General features: G+C 38.1%; 1 protein-coding gene across 2 annotated transcripts in view; it reads left to right on the forward strand.

Annotated features, from left to right (window-relative positions):
* The window catches only part of LOC131432670 (transcription factor HNF-4 homolog), a 330,127-nt gene that overhangs the window by 45,873 nt on the left and 267,133 nt on the right, over nucleotides 1-17,121 (forward strand). For both annotated transcript variants that reach the window (XM_058599078.1, XM_058599077.1), the window contains exons 2-3: nucleotides 6,226-6,454; nucleotides 6,508-6,602. In XM_058599078.1, coding sequence (XP_058455061.1) covers nucleotides 6,226-6,454; nucleotides 6,508-6,602 — 324 coding nt within the window. The remainder of the gene's footprint in view (nucleotides 1-6,225; nucleotides 6,455-6,507; nucleotides 6,603-17,121) is intronic.

A 17,121-nucleotide genomic window follows, 5' to 3' on the forward strand; every position in this document is an offset into this window, starting at 1 on the left:
AAGTCGGAAATCCAAGGTTCCTTAACAAATTATCAGCGACTAGGTTCCATAAAAGTGGGGATAGTACATCACCTTGAGGACACCCACAGACCCTTAGCTTTGCAATCTCTGCTTGCCGAAGCGATGAACAAAGAAGTCGACTGGGAAGCATTGCGTGTATCCAGTAAGGGAAAAACCCAAGATGTTCCGTTCACGACTGCATTGTTTAACCTCCTGCAGCCATTCAGTCCTCGGCATGGAAACACACCTTGACTTAGGAGTTCCTATTTTTTGGCCTTCTACGACATGGAACAGGAAACCAGTGGATCAATTCTTGGTAGAAAATAATTCCGCCGGATGCCACACGGCTTACCTGTTTGGTGGACTTATAACACCGGTACAGGTGGACCGTAGCATTATTCTTAGCCAGTTGGGAAACAGCTGCCGACACTATACGGCTATCTAGGCTGCTCAGAAAGGGAAGTTGACATTGATGGACAACTTCCATTGATGGCCGAGCAGCCTTACTGTGACATTATTTCCACATTTTTGGTGCATATCACCCTGTAATTCCGGTACCGTAAGTCGAAGCAAATTAAATTTGTGAACTTTGTATGGAACCAAAAAACCTTCGAATTGAATCTTAGTTACATTTGCTCAGTTCGTCGAATGGTATATGACTTTCAGCCCTCCGGGTCTCGGTTCAAAAGTCGGTTTTCAAAAGCTTGTACTATATAGCCTTTCTATATGACAAAGGCAAAAAAAATTTTGCAGTGTTAAATACATCAAGAGAAATTCATGAATAAGTTCTACCCATTCTTGTACAAAGTGAATTTTGAAAATACGTCCCGTAGTAAAGTAAGACAAGCAAAAATTCGTCATGGCAGGATTCTTACCCGCTAGTCATATGCTAACATCAACTGGTCTGACAGGTAGCACAGAGACAAAAACAAAATTTCAAATCAGCGTCTGACGCCTGACAGCAGAACAGGAAATGAGGTAGATTTACGATGCAGTGTGTGTTGTTTGCTGTTGTATGGGTTTTTCATAGAGATGAACTGTAATTGAATGCTGTGGCGACCAAGTAAAGCGAAGTATGCTTGGTTTTTTCTAGTCAATGAGGCTGTTTCTTTTTTTTTCATGTGCAGGGTAGTTTAATTGGCAAAACAATTTCTCCGGTTAAGAGTAGTTACACGGAAAGAAATCCGCCTTGATTAAAAAATAATGAAACTAATCATTTTATCTTCTCAACAATTCTGTAAATTAAACAATAATTAATCAGAATAATACTCCGAACGTTAGCGTGAACCGATAAATAAATTCGATTGTGAATTTTTAACACCATCTAACGAAAAACAGTTTTGACCTCCTGAAGAGTCTTTTGATGACTTTTATTTCATTAGTTGAAACGGTTTTTTATGCAGCTGACTGCAAAATGGTCTCGTATCGTATCATTCGTTGTCTAATTTTTCGAACGAGATCATGGAATCGATTACTGTTTTACAGCGGAACAGTAGAAGTATTATCCCTAAAAAATGCTTCAAAATGCTAATAAGAAACCCACAATGTGACGCATGTGCATTATGCGAAACTTGGTTAACTTCTCAAGTACCTATTAACTTCCACGATTTTAATATAATACGCTTGGATCGAAAAAGTACATGTGTGTAATGTCAGAGGCATAACTGAATGTCGTGAATACGAATAAAACTGACACTCTTTCTTTATACTTCCGAATATCAATTAGTTGATCGATTGTGTGAATTGTGCAAGCTTTCCCATTTTTCACTACTAGAATTTGAAACGATACACCCAAACTACAGTACAGCTTAGTTACATCAAACATTCTGACACATAAATATTACAAAATAATCAGTATAGTTCTTCATGATAAAATATTGGTGGTTTTGGAAAGAACCTTCTATGAAGGCGTGCGTGAAGGGCCAGATTGTATAATTTTCTAAGATATTAAACACTGATTGGATATAAACGATTTTTAACACTATTGCAAATTTAGAACTGTGAAAATTGCAAAAAACTGAGCATATTATCTTAGATTTGCACTGCTGTGCCAATTTTAATTTTCGATTTACAAAGAAGCAATCTTTATAGTTCTTTAGGTAACATTTAAAGCCATTAGAAAGGCTGATTTTGCATAATGTTCCACATTGTTGTCCATTTCCCGTTGTATTTTGCTCCAATGCTAATGACCACCAACAGGATGATGTAATCGATCTTCTTCGAAGGGAAACTGGTACTGCGACCTGAGCGTTTGAGGTTTGGTACCACGCAAAAGGTCTGCTTTCATTATTGACGACCGCTGCTCCCGACGATTGAAGTCCAAATGAAAGCACGACCTAAGCGTTTGAGGCTTTATATCACGCAAAATGTCTGCTTTCATTGACGACTGCTCCACCTGACGACTGAAGTCCAAATGAGAGTTGCGACCTGATCGTTTGAGGTTTTTAACCACACAGAAGGTGCGCTCTCCGAAGCTGCTGGTCCCACGACGTCTGCTTCCTTCCAACTCACAAGAAGAAATGATCGATTTTTGATCACGGTTCCCTTTTTATACGCAGTCAGATGAAAATATGTGCCTGACTACCTCAAAATCGTCGTCCTTGCGCCAAGCAAAAGTAAAGAGTTTATCGTGTTGTTTTCAAAGTTTGAGAAAACTTAATTTTTGAGTTGTTTGTGGTTATCTCACACTGTTCAAAATATTATCCTAAATTCCTGATCATATTTTTGATGAATTGGTAAAAGAATTATGTTGCTACTGTTAATACAAGTCGACATATTCACGATTAAGTTTTGCCCATTCTTCCATGTGGCTAATTTTGAAAAGGCACCCCATAGTAAAGTAAGTCGTATTCACGACAAAAAGCCATACGGAGGAGTATTTTTAGGGATCATAAAGTGCTATTCGTTCTATCAAATTGACCTCCCTCGGACTCCATGCATTGAAGTAGTCGCAAGTCACGTTAGAATCAAAGGTAAAGATCTTTGCATTGCTTCTATATATATTCCTCCTAGAACCTTGGTCGGGCACGGACGACTTTGTGATATCATAGAACTCTTTCCTGTACCTACGTTAGTTTTAGGAGACTTTAACTCACATGCGGGATGCGGATGACTTCATGATGACAACAGATCAATTATGATCCATGATATTTGCGACAACGTGAATATGACAATTTTGAATACGGGAGAAATAAAACGGATTCCTGCACCACCAGCAAGACCAAATGCGCTTTCTTTATCCCTTTGCTCGACTTCGCTACGGTTAGATTGCAGGTAGCGATCACCTGCCTGTTGTAATTTGAAGCTTCAGCGGTTTAAGATCATCGGAGATAATCAATGTGTCGTATGACCTCACACGAAACATTGATTGGAAAAGTTATCCGAAAAGGTCGAGCTAAAAAACGTGGTTACTTGTGTCGATTCGTGGATGGACTAACAAAAGAAATATCAATGAGCACTTTTTGGAACACCGCCCGACGAATCCGCAATTGAAATAACACGAATGAATGTAAGGAATATTCAAATCACTGGATATTCGATTTCGCGAAAAAGGTATGCCCCGACTCTGTTCCGGAAGAAAAGGTCACCCACGTCACGATATCAAACATGAACGAAGTTCCAGAGGGATATATTGTGGCACATGACTGGATACAAGTGAGAGTTATCGCCATCCAAAAACCAGGGAAACCAGTCTCTGACCGGAAATTGTTCGAAAAATGATTCTCTTTCGTTTAGACACTTGGGTCGAAACTAATTTCTTACTTTCAGATACACAATTTGGTTTCCTCAGGGAAAAAGGAACAAACCATGCGTTGGTCTCAACCGGAATTCAAATGGCATTTGCTCGTAAATGGCATCAGTTTTCCTTGACATTAACGGGGCTTTCGATTCATTTTCTATACAAACCATATATGAGAAGTTGCATCAGCATGGTCTTTCACCAGTATTGAATAACTTTTTGTATAATCTATTGTTCGGGAATGCATTTTGAACAGGGTGATTTGTCGACAATACGATTCAGTTAAATGTTTCTTCGTCAAGGATCATGTTTAAGCCATAGTTATACAATTTTTAAGTAAACGACATAGATAAATGTATCAACACATCTTGCACGCTAAGACAACTTGGCGACGACAGCGTTGTGTCCATTATAGGACCCAAGGCTGGCGATCTGCAAGGGCCGTTAGAAGATGATACTCTTGCCAGCTTATCCACATGGGCGCTTCAAATGGGTATTGAGTTCTCTACGGAGAAAACTGAGCTGGTTGTTTTTTCAAGGAAGCGAGAACCTGGGATGTTACATTAGGTATCTGAAACAAAAATGCCAGCAGAGAATCAATTTCCTTCGTACAATAACCGGATCATGGTGAGGTGCCCACCCAACAGATCTAATCAAGCTGTACCAGACAACGATATTGTCCATAATGGAATATGGATGCTTCTGCTTCCTAACCGCGGCGAACACCCATTTCATCAATCTTGAAAGAATGCAGTATCGTTGTTTGCGTATTGCCTTAGGTTGCATGCAGTTGACTCATACGATGAGTCTCGAAGTGCTGGCGGGTGTCTTACCTTTGAAAAATCGATTCTGGCATCTATCATATCGATTGCTAAACCGATTCGATATCTTGAATCCGATGGTGATTGAAAACTTAGAAAGACTTGTCGAGCTCAATTCTCAGACCCGTTATATACCCGTTTTTAATTACATGGCTCAGAATATTAATCCTTTTTCGTTTGTTTGCACATTTTTTGGATACTTGGATTTTGGATACTTCTGGTTTTCGACACATCCAGAAGAAGAAGAGATTCGTGGTCAGTTTACGTCGCAGAGCTTCCGGCAGAGCATTCCAGCTTCAGTTTACGTCGCAGAGCTAGCTGCTATTCAGTACACCCTAGGGATCATTGAAACATTGCCCAAAGATCATTACTTTATCGTTACGGACGGTCTAAGTTCAATAGAGGCTCTTCGGACAATAAAGCCAGAGAAACATTTCCCATATTTCCTGGGAAAAATACGAGAACAATTGAGAGCTTTATCTGATCGATCTTATTCAATTTCCTTTGTTTGAGTACCCTCACATTGCTCTATACTGAGCAATGAAAAGGCGGATTGCTTAGCTAAGGTGGGCGCATCACAAGGTGATATCTATGAAAGACCAATTTGCTTCAATATATTTTTCAGCTACTCTCGTCAAACGACACTCGAAAGTTGGCAAAATACATGGAACAATGGGAAACTGGGACGATGGCTACACTCCATTATCCCTAGGATATAGACGAAACCTTGGTTCAGGGGGATGAACGTGACTTCATTCGCGTGATGTCTCGGCTCAGGTCTAATCACTACACATTCAACGCACATCTCCGGCGTATTGGGTTGGCAGAGAGCGGTCTCTGGGCTTGTGGTAACGGTTATCAGGACATCGATGATCAACAGCCTAGGGGTGTTTCCCGCGGACCCACAGAAGGATGTTTCAACCTTCCGATACCTTCCCACGTCACCTGGATGATTCCAACAAGTTTTCATCACGGAGAACCACTCCCGTCGATGAGAAGTACGCGGGCCACCCGCCGAATCTTGAGACTCCCGGGTGTTTCCCAAGGACTCACAAAGACAAACATGCGGCCGTTACCATAATTATAAAAAATGACCTTGGCATCACAAAGCTAACCGCATTGTGGCTTAATAAATACAGCTTTGAAAAAAATGATGTATTCTCATAACATGAAACTATACTATTTTCCTCAAATCATGAATCGTTTTGCTCATTTCTAGAATAAAAATTTTACCCGTGTACGGGTTCGACTCCAGTCTCTGCGATAGCATTTTCGCGGTTTTTTTACATATTTGTATTCGCATGTCATTTCTCCAATCTGTTTTCCTCGTTTGAAACAACCAATTTACAACTAGCTCAAGATTGCTCTACGTTCAGCAATGCTAAAAAAAAACAAATTAAATTTTCCATTTTATTTTGTAAGACCATAAGCGTTTCCTGAAGTTCACGATTTTTCTCGAAAAATAGTTTTCACACGTTGGACCATCTCGTATGCTAGGTCACAAATGTTTGATTCAAAAATATACTTACGTTTCGTATCGTTTTGGTAAATTCGCTTTCTTCCTTGTAACAATTTGTCACAATATTTAAAACCCCCTTACCGTTAAAGCATGGTGTAGTTTGTGGATGACTTCTAATTCACATGTCTTAATCGAACCTTTTACAGACCTAGATGCAAACGAATCACTTTCCCCAACCAACACCAATGAATCCCGTTTTACTCCAGATCATGCTGTGGATGGTAACAAAAATATCACAATTGAGAATAGTGCAATAAATGTGTGTACAATATGCTGTGATCGCGCAACGGGGAAACACTACGGAGCAGCTTCATGTGATGGATGCAAAGGATTTTTTCGTCGAAGCGTGCGCAAAAATCATTCGTATACTTGCAGGTATCTTAAACAACTGCTATTATTTTCAATATAAGTAATATTATATTTTACAGATTTTCCAGAAACTGCGTTGTAGATAAAGATAAAAGAAATCAGTGTAGATATTGTAGACTTAGAAAATGTTTCAAGGCGGGCATGAAAAAAGAAGGTAAGGTTAAATGTTCTATTTCAAATAAATATAGAAGGAACAATCTTAATTAAAAGCGATTTTAATTAAAGCAAATTAAATGTAACGTCAATATGCGGTGCGAGTGTGTAGTATAGAACAATTTTTTCCACATTTAACCGAGAGGTCCGTCATAGAATCTTCAACCGGAAATTTTGTAATACGAACACCGTATTATTTAAAAGCATAATAGGCACTTTCCAGATAATCCACTCCAATCAACATTTGCATATCGATGACACTGATCGGAACAATGTAAACACATGTTACGTACTCGTCGTTTTCGAGTAACATTTTCAAAGCAGCTTCGCCATAAGCAGCGCTAATAACACAGCCGTATCCACAGATTGTCAGGCAGATTTGTGTAACTATAATATACTTTTTTCCTCACTCATATCAATGGTACTTTTTCGAATCGTGCCAAAGAAACTTTGCTGCCGGTGTCAACAATAGCGCGAATTTCCAAAATATCGCAGCTGATTTTTTAATAGTCTCATTTTTAGAAATACCGAATGTGTTACAGTTGAAGTACTTTGGCCCATTGTTTTGAAACAATGTCATTTTGTTCAATTTCCGTTATTCCTTCCGGTAATATAAGTAATGTAAAATTTCCGGTATATAGGGTAAGGGCTCCCTATTTCATCTCATTTGTAAGGACGTCGCCTTCAAACCCCGATTTAGCCACTAAAATCACTGTAACTATTTAATATTACTGCTTCATTCGCCTTGCTCCACGTTGAAAATTGATTCACATTTCTTGAAAATTCAACTAATATTTATAAAACAGCTAAAAACACTAATGATGTATAAAACGAATTAAACACTACGCTGTTTTCTGATTTAAAACTGTTTTTTTATTATTCGAGCGTGATTTTTTCCATCTGCACGTGTTGCTGGTTAACAATACAATGCCGGTCTGGCTTCTTAGTGCTTTTCCCGAACATGCGAGAGCTTGTTTCCAAGCTATTCCACACACTCTCTCGACCGGAACTAGAATATCAGAAAAGCGTAATGGCGTTACGTCGGTAGGTTCAGTGCGGCCAGATCTATCTGTTTTGCATCATTATTTAAAGTTCAATTCAAAAGACTACTACAACTCGGCCATTCTGACTAATGATCGTCCCGATCACTCAATCACACAGCACTTATCCGTATAGCTTATTCTAAGGGTTAGAAAGATCGATTACCCGCGATCTGCGATCTCGATTACCCGCGTGTTGCAATTCTTATGCTTTCTCTTCGTTATTAACCATGTGCAGCCCTATGGATTCGGGGAACTCCTCATTCGAATCGCGCCAGTCAGCCCATCGTTTCAGTCGTGCTGCCTCTACGATACCGTCATAAGGCAACTGAGAGATTTGCCCGTTTTCAATATCCCTAATAACGTATCGATCATTGGGTAAAACCTTGTGAACACGATATGGACCTTTGAATTTGGGAATAAGCTTTTTATTCGTACCTGTTGTCGTGCCAACGTTCCGTATTACAACAAACTCTCCCTCAGAATAACTTTTTGGGGTCTTATGACCTCTCTCGAATGCTACTAGGTTCCTCATTTGCGAATTTTGAATGTTGCGAGAAGCAATGTCTCTCATTGTCGAGAGTTCTCGAGAACGAGTAGAATCAGACTTTTCATCCAAAAATTCTGAAAGGACATCTACTTTATGACCGCGATGATTGGCTCCAAATAGTAACATACAAGGAGAATGACGAGTAGTCGAGTGGATCGAGTTATTGAGAGCGTATTCTACTTGGGTCAGCAGTTTAGACCAATTGGAGTGCTGAATGGGTTCTGATACCTTAGAAAGCATTGATTTGAGGACCCTGTTCACTCGTTCAACTTGTCCATTTGCTTGAGCGGAAGCGGTTGCAACTTTCATACAGAATCTGCAGATGTTGAACTGTGGTCGAAATGGGAATCTCGATATTGTGCTCCTTCAGCCAGTTTTGTAACTCGCTCTTTGTCATTTGATTGGCCATTTCCAAAGTTCGATATTCGACCGATTTAATGGTTACGAATAGTGGCTGGAAAATCCCACTTCTGATGCTATAAAACGAGTTAAACACTACGCTGTTTTCTGATTTCAAACTGTTTTTTGTATTATTCGAGCGTGATTTTTTCCATCTGCACGTGTTGCTGGTTACCAATACAATGCCGGTCTGGCTTCTTAGTGCTTTACCCGAACATGCGAGAGCTTGTTTCCAAGCTCTTCCACACACTCTCTCGACCGGAACCAGAATATCAGAAAAGCGTAATGGCGTTACGTCGGTAGGCTCAGTGCGGCCAGATCTATCTGTTTTGCATCATTATTTAAAGTTCAATTCAAAAGACTACTACAGATGTTTTCACTACTCTGCTCCTAATTTCATCTCAATGGAATTTTATCCATCCTATCGTTGATCTTTTATTCATCCTATAAATTAGCAATGGCGATAGCAATCAAAACAAAATATTCCACTATTACACTCTCAACCGCATTCGCATGGCTGCCAGATGGCTGACTAAACGCTGCCAGCTGGAAAAATATGGCTGGCAGACATTCTGGTGACCGACTGCCTCACCGCTGCCAGATATACAACTCAAACAATACAACCGTACCCACCAGGATTTTTCCACATTATTATTATTGGTAAAAAATTTACTCGTTGAATTATCTAATTAATGGGGCAATGACTTACGGAGATCTAAAGAACTATCTTTTAACATCATTTTATTAGTGAAAACAGATAGAACAGATATAGACTTTCTATGCAAAGTAATACATATTTTCTATGAAAATACGTGGCATCTCTGTGCACAGCCGATGAAACACACACACACTTCACAGCGTTATGTTGGCGTATAGCGGAATGAAACCAGTGCTACTAGATTTGCCACAATGGTTATTTCATTAGTATTTAACACGTTTTTTCTGGTAATATTCGAAACTGAAACAGTTTTATTGAAATATTAATATCAATAATATGATTAAACTAATGTCACGGATACAAAAAACATACTTTTTGATGATAATTTGAAGAAGATAAACATTTTTTGTTTTTCAACATTATGAGATAACTTGGCAACTTTGCGAAATCAAATGAGATGAAAACAAAGCGCAATCAAGTGAACGAAGTGAAAAACTTTCATCTCATATTTTTAGACTTTTATTGCTTGTCGGGTATATTTTGAAGTTTTTAATCGGCAAGTAAAAACAAGTAAACAAGTGGCAAGTGAACATAACTAATTATGAAGTCATCCAGCATTCAATGGTAGTGTAACTGTGCGAAATAGTGATCATGTTTTGAGACGAATCGATTAGTAGACATTCAGAAACATGACGAACTGTAAATCTTGAGACGAAAATGTGTCCTAAATTGAAAAGTGAGTTTATTTTATATGAAAAAAACGATTTCTTTCTTTCAATAGGAAAGTGTGACAATAGCTCTTCAAATCATTTTAAAACATTTCACAATTTGCTTCCGGTAGGTTGTAAAATATTATTCATGTTCAAAGTTATGAGGTGAAGGGATGAGATGGAAATAGGAGCTCAGATGAAATAGGGAGCCGTTGTCCTATGTAATTAAAATTTTGAAAAACATTACAAACATTTTTTTTAAATTTTGTTAACAAAATTTTATCAAAGAACGTTAAATCTACAATGAAAAGGATGTTAATCAAAATTTTGCTATATGGTACGGCTCCCAAGATACGGCGGTTTGTAAAAAAATCGGAATTTTTTTTGTAACGATTTTGGATGATCTTTGAATCTTTTCGCATGTAAAAATACCATCAGATCTGCCTAACAACCTTCATGTATCATCTAAACCATACTCATTAACGTGTGACGATATCTGGTATACTTGGTTTATGGTATCTGTTCATGCGGGTTAAGCATTTTTTATAAACAAAGAACAAATTGTTAAGCAAAAGCTTGTATTCATTAGTTTTTAGAATGTATAAAATATATAAGAAAGGAGTCAGAAAATATGTTTCCCAGTGATCGTAGAGAATGAGAAAATATGTCTCCCAGTTTGCTGATATAAATATACCTGTTATTTTCTTAGGGTAAACCTGTTGTTATATTTTGCCTGAACTTATAAAAATGTACCTGTTGGTTGTTACATGTACCCATGCTTGTATATAAAACAATCTGGTATTGCAAATAAAAGCGCTAGTGAGAAACGAGTGACATGCAAGTGATAATCAAATGAAAACAAGAAATAGCTGAGAATTTGGAAATGAAGTACAAACTAAATAGCTTCTTCTTCAGGGATTGCGTAAACGTTTTTCTAAAAATTTGCGATTCATGTCGTTTGGAGTTGTACAAACTAACTGCTCTATATAGTAGCGATGACTTTTCGAGTAGTAAAGAGGAAGATGCTTGCATATGCTAAATTTGAGCTAAATAAAAAAAATGAAGCTCAGATCTTAATTGCAAAATTGCAATTCGGAATCTCGATGAAAAATTCAGGTTATGCATTTAGTTCTAGAATTATAGATATAAACTCATTTTCAGAGTCCAGAAGTTCTAGAACTGAATTTTGAACTTGAATTACGCACCAGAATAAAGGAACTGAATTCATATCCTAAATATAGTTCCAGAACCCTAATTCTGAATTAGGCCCAGTAAGCAGGAATTAAATTTTGAAAATATTCAAAGGAATCAAATTATGAAACTGAATTCAGGAATAAAAATTCCATTTCTGAAGTCAGTTCCAAAATTCATGTGCGGAGTGCAGATCTAATATATAGTTATAAAACCCAGGTCTAAAATTCCTGATTTTGAATTTCTGAAACAGAATTCTGGATTTTCGAATTCCGAACATAGATTCTGGAACTAAAATTAGTTCCTACATCTAGTCAAGAAACCAGTTCCAGAATCCAGAATGGGAAATCAGTTCCAGAGTCATAGTTTGTCATCTGGAGTTTAATTCTGAATCCAAATTCAAAACCGAAAATTAGGTTCGGAATTCAAATAAACCAAAATCCAGATCCTGAATTCAGTACCGAAATTCAGTTTTAGGACTTTGTTCAAGAATGCTATCCAAAGTTCAGGTTTTTAGTTCAAATCCAGTATTCAGAGGCTAAAGGCGATTTCGGATAAACTGTATTTGCTGCTACTGGTTGAAGGCGACTGCTTGCCATGCCGTCCGAAAAGCGATTGAGAAAGCGACCTGAGTTGCTGCTGTTGGTGGAAGGTACTCACAATGACGTCCAATTCCGTGTAAAGCACTAGAAGAAATGATCGACTTCAACCTTTTATACTCGTTCAGATGAACAGATGAACGATTGATAAGTCTGACTACCTCAAAATCGTCGTCGCGGGTGCGAAAATGCAAGCAAGTGTAATGAATGTTCCTCGTTATATCCAAGAATTTGAGAAAACGTACGGGTCGGGTACGGGTAAAAAAATTACTGCTCACTCGGGTACGGGTCGGTTTGGAGTCCAGTTTATAATTTTTTTACGGTTTTTGTTCCGCCAGTTTAAGTGACGTTGTATCATATTGAACACACTTTACCCTATAACTCCGGAACCGGAAGTCGGATCCGGATGAAATTCAGGAATTACGTATGGGACCGGGAGACCTTTCATTTGAATCTAGGTTTGTGGAAATCGGTCAAACCATCGCTGAGAAAAGTGGTACTTCCGGAACCGGATACCGGGAACCTGGATAACCGGAATTGGTTTGTTTAGTTGCCTACTGATAATGACTACCCATTTGTGTAGTTTTGAGACCAGTTTAGAAAAAAATTTTACGTTTTTTGTTTCGCCGGTTTAAGTGACGGTGTACAATATTGAACACACTTTACCCTATAACTCCGGAACCGGAAGTCGGATCCGGATGAAATTCAGGAATTCCGTATGAGACCACGAGACCTTTCATTTGAATCTAAGTTTGTCAAAATCGGTTCAGCCATCTCCGCGAAAACCTAGTGAGATTATTTGACACATACACACACACATACACACACACACACACACACACACACACACACACACACACACACACACACACACACACACAGAGACATTGCTCAGCTCGATAAACTCAGTCGAATGGTATGGTCTATATGAGGAAGGCAAAAACCGATCAATCATAGCTACGTGAAAAGTTATGTGAATATTTTCCACCCTACTTTTTGTCGTGAATACGACTTACTTTACTATGGGGCGCCTTTTCAAAATTTATCCTCTGAGAGAGTGATAAGTTTTTGATCGTGAATACCTCCTGTTATATCTAATGAATCAACATAATTCTTGCTACATGCCATCGGAAATATGATCAAAATGTTATGATAAAATTTTCAGTTGTATGACATATTCTCAAATAGTTCAAAATTAAACTTTTCTGAAATGTTTGGTATAAACGAGTATCAAAGAAGATAATTCAAAAGGCGCGTTTGCCTTTCTCGTATTTTGAAAGCTCATAGCTCAGTGATCTGTAGAAGGATTTATATAATCTAACTACCAATAGAATCGAAAATTTTCAGCATCAACGTGTATTGCAACAACTTTGAAGTTTTTCAATAGTACACTATTGAAAAACCTGTTTGATTTAACCCATGACAGCACCAGCCAATCAGAACGCGAGATGTCTGCATCTATACAAGAGCATCCATATAAAAGTTGAGTGCTTCGTTTTCCTACCATTTGCTGAGCAACTGTTCCCGAAACAAGTCACACGAGAGCAACATCGAGGACCTGTCGTCTCACTGTTTCCCGATCTGAATGCACGAGACACCGTCAGCACAATGATACCGAAAACCGGTAGAAAGGCAGCCAAAAAGTCCAGCAAGGCCGATTACCGAAACAAGACACGCACGAGAACCATCTCAGATCTCAATATTTCCTACCGAAAGATTCATCAAGATGGAAGTTAAATTAATTTGCACCGTCACTAACACATTCAATTACGAACGGCAATGCGAAAGCGAAAGTGATGATGTTGATCACATCTTTATACTAGTATACAAATATGCCGTGCGAAACAGAGTTGCCACGTATACAGATAAATATGTATTTTTGTCGTGATTACTTTCGTATGCGGCCGAAAACAAAAATGAACAAATGTTTCCACTTGATTTGCGCATTCTACTTTCCAGGCGTATCAGAACTGGCTAAACTTAAAGAAATCCTAAATATTTCTTTATCACAGTTATGTGGTCTTGAAAAGGACGGGGTTTTCAACTACTCGTTGTTACGGATGGCCAGCTGCAGATGGCGAAGGATGATTTTAGTTTTCTTGTTGTCACGGGCAGCGTTACCGGCCAATTCCAACACTGGCACCGGCACCGACACGCTCTGCGTAGTTTCCCTTCCGGAGCAGACGATGGATTTTGCCAACTGGGAACTGCAGACCAGCACGGTTCGAGCGGGACTTTGCCTTGCCCTTAACTGTTCCTCCTGTGTGCGTGTTTCTGCGTAAAAATTTCACAAGATGCTGTTAACAGCTAGACAGCCAATTCAGTATTACTGGCTCTACTAACTCTCTCTTTTATATCGTCTCACTGTTTCCCGTTCTGCGATATTTTAACAAAGGGGACGTCCGTACACCGCTACCAGTAGAAGGTATGAAATGAAATGTGATGTGAGAAATAGCGTCATTTAAGTTAAAGCAGCTACTCTGAACCGTCAGCACGATGGCACCGAAAACCGGTAGAAAGGCAGATTTGTACCGTCACTAACACATTCAATTACGAACGGCAATGCGAAAGCGAAAATGATGATGTTGAACAGATCTTTATACTAGTATGGGGCCGTGTGAAAATATGCCATGCGAAACAGGGTTACCATATATACAGGTTAATCTGTATTATTATTATTCTTAGTATCATTATTATTACTATCATTATTATTATTAGAATGACTTGCATACCGAAGATCAGATCAGACCAGACCATTGCAATTGTCTCGTACTGAAATTTCGAGAAGAATCAGATATCTTCGAACTTTGTAGCATCAATAAAAATAAACTACAAATTTTTCGTACCTAGCCTCCTACATTAGCAAACTAAAAAGGAATTGTTTCAAGTTTGGAATATATAGTTGTAGAATAGTAGCTGTTTAATGTAACTAATCTGTACTTGAATGTAGGTGCATCGCTTCAAACTCTATTAGTGAAAAAGAGGAAAGTTTGCACAATTCATACAATCAATCAACTAACTGATATTCGGAAAAGTGATGGGAACGTGTCAGTTTTTTTCGTATTCACGACATCCAGTTATGTCTCTGACATTACTCACCCGCCTTTTTTATAACATATTTAATAAGACACTACCTTAGCTCTAAGATATTGCGGTCAGACCCTACTTTTCACGTAGGTTTTAATGGACTGCCATTTTAAAGCTGTTTAATGCACAACCCAGTAAAAATTATTTGATTCATATATAAAATGTAGTGTAGTACTCATATCACATTCAGATACAAGAAAACTGTTATTTTAAATATTGGTTGGAGATTTTCTAAATTTTCATCTAAATCATAAGGATTCTAACCATAAAACATGAACATTTATTTCAGAAAATCTGCATAGAAGCTCTTCTTATTCTTTATTTCTGGGTGGTGTCACCTCACTTGAAATGACACCGATTGATGGCACAGCAAGTTGGGCTATATTGCCAGTTAATTTTCGTTTCTTTTCACTGGACTACAAGTGAAAATCTCGATGCGTGCAACGTGGAGTCGCAAAAGTACGGGTGAAAATCTTTTCTCGCGAAATAATCAAATTTTCACCGTGTTCACTCGATGAGGGTTCCACCGGAGGTGGCACAGAAGTGCAATGGGCGTAAAAACCACCAGCTACCGTTAACATCGTGGGTTTGTGAGGATTACAAAACGGGCATAGTTGACAGATTAATTTAAATCAAAATCATAATTCATTTTGCTTTGTAGTAAAAAATTGTAACCAAAAAAAATTTCTCACGAATGTTCAAACTACTTACACTTGAAGGACTCACTGTTCACCATTTTCAAAATTGAATTCTTCACACCGGGAATACACGTACATTATTTGATGTTTGGTCAATCCACGTAAACAAACTGATGATACTCTATTCATTTTAGGGGATGTTCGCATAACATTAATTTTCGTCACGTATAATATTCAATTTGACATTTGGAACCATTTTACGTGATTTTTCAAGCGATTCGAATGTGAACTTTTATTTGTGTGTCAAGATAATGAGCACGCTTACTTGTGATTCTAAAGAATTGGATCAAAAGTCGCACTGTTTCGTAAAAACCATACCTACCCAAAATTGAATACAACGGGTATTACGACATTTTGGGTAAATATGCATATCGAAAAATTTGAGTAGATATTACTCACTTTTGTTGTTATTTGGAAATGAGTATAAAGTACCAAAGACATTGGAAATCTATTCCTGCTTCACAGTGTATTTATATGTTTAAATGTAAACAAGCATTTTAATGTATTTTACTTACCAACTAGAGCCTGATACGGCTCGCTATCTAAAACACATTATGTTTTTCATCCTGAACTTTGGTAAAATTTTTACTACTCATTCGGGTCGGGTACGGGTAAAATTTTTTATTTTTTATCGAGTACGGGTCGGGTACGGGTAATTTTTACCTTTTTTTATATATATAAAAAATAGGTATAGAATTCGCTCAAACTTTCGAAAATTTCTCCGAGGCCCGGAGGGCCGAATGACATATACCAATCGATTCAGCTCGACGAACTGAGCAAATGTCTGTGTGTGTGTGTGTCTGTATGTGTGTTGTCAACTAAGAGGTCGAGATCTCAGAGATGGCTGGACCGATTTTGATCAAACTAGTCGCAAATGAAAGGTCTCTCCGTCACCCAAAACGCTATTGAATGGGTTTGAGATCGGATGTTTACTTTTTGAGTTATTCGAAGTTTTATGTCAAAATTTTCAGTTTTTTGACAGTATCTGTCACAATTGATTTTGAAAACAGAATATGTTTTCAGACTTAGATTCCGCACGATAATACCTATTCAACAAGCCATAGATTGTTAAAATCCGTCCATTTTTAACGGAGATATCGAAATTGTTGTGTAAACGACTTTTCCCCCTATTCCAGCAGTAGGAGTTTTGAGCGCTGTATGACAAAGCAATGCTTGGGAGCAACGGAAAACACGATTTTTTATTCTGTTACATGCTAGTGTTTCTAAGTACCAAAAAGACTGTGTACAGCATCCTTTTTCATGACAATTTTCCTCGGATCGATTTTAGCACGGCTCGTTTTTGGCAACATAATCGTTCGAATATGACATATATAAACCAGATGATGTGAGATTTTTTTTAATTATATTGTTTTAAACTACTTACAGCAATAAATGCTGGAAGAACATAACATCCATGTACCATTCGAATCAGTTCGTCGAGATCAGCAAATGCGTGTGTGACAAATAATTTCACTCAATTTTCTCTGAAAATTTCTTTTCTACAAATTCAGATTCATACGAAAATTCGTATGCTCCCAAACAAAGTTCCTGAATTATGTTTGGTTCCGACCTCTGGTTCCGGAACTAC

Source organism: Malaya genurostris, chromosome 2 (assembly GCF_030247185.1).
Source record: "Malaya genurostris strain Urasoe2022 chromosome 2, Malgen_1.1, whole genome shotgun sequence".
Taxonomy (NCBI): domain Eukaryota; kingdom Metazoa; phylum Arthropoda; class Insecta; order Diptera; family Culicidae; genus Malaya; species Malaya genurostris.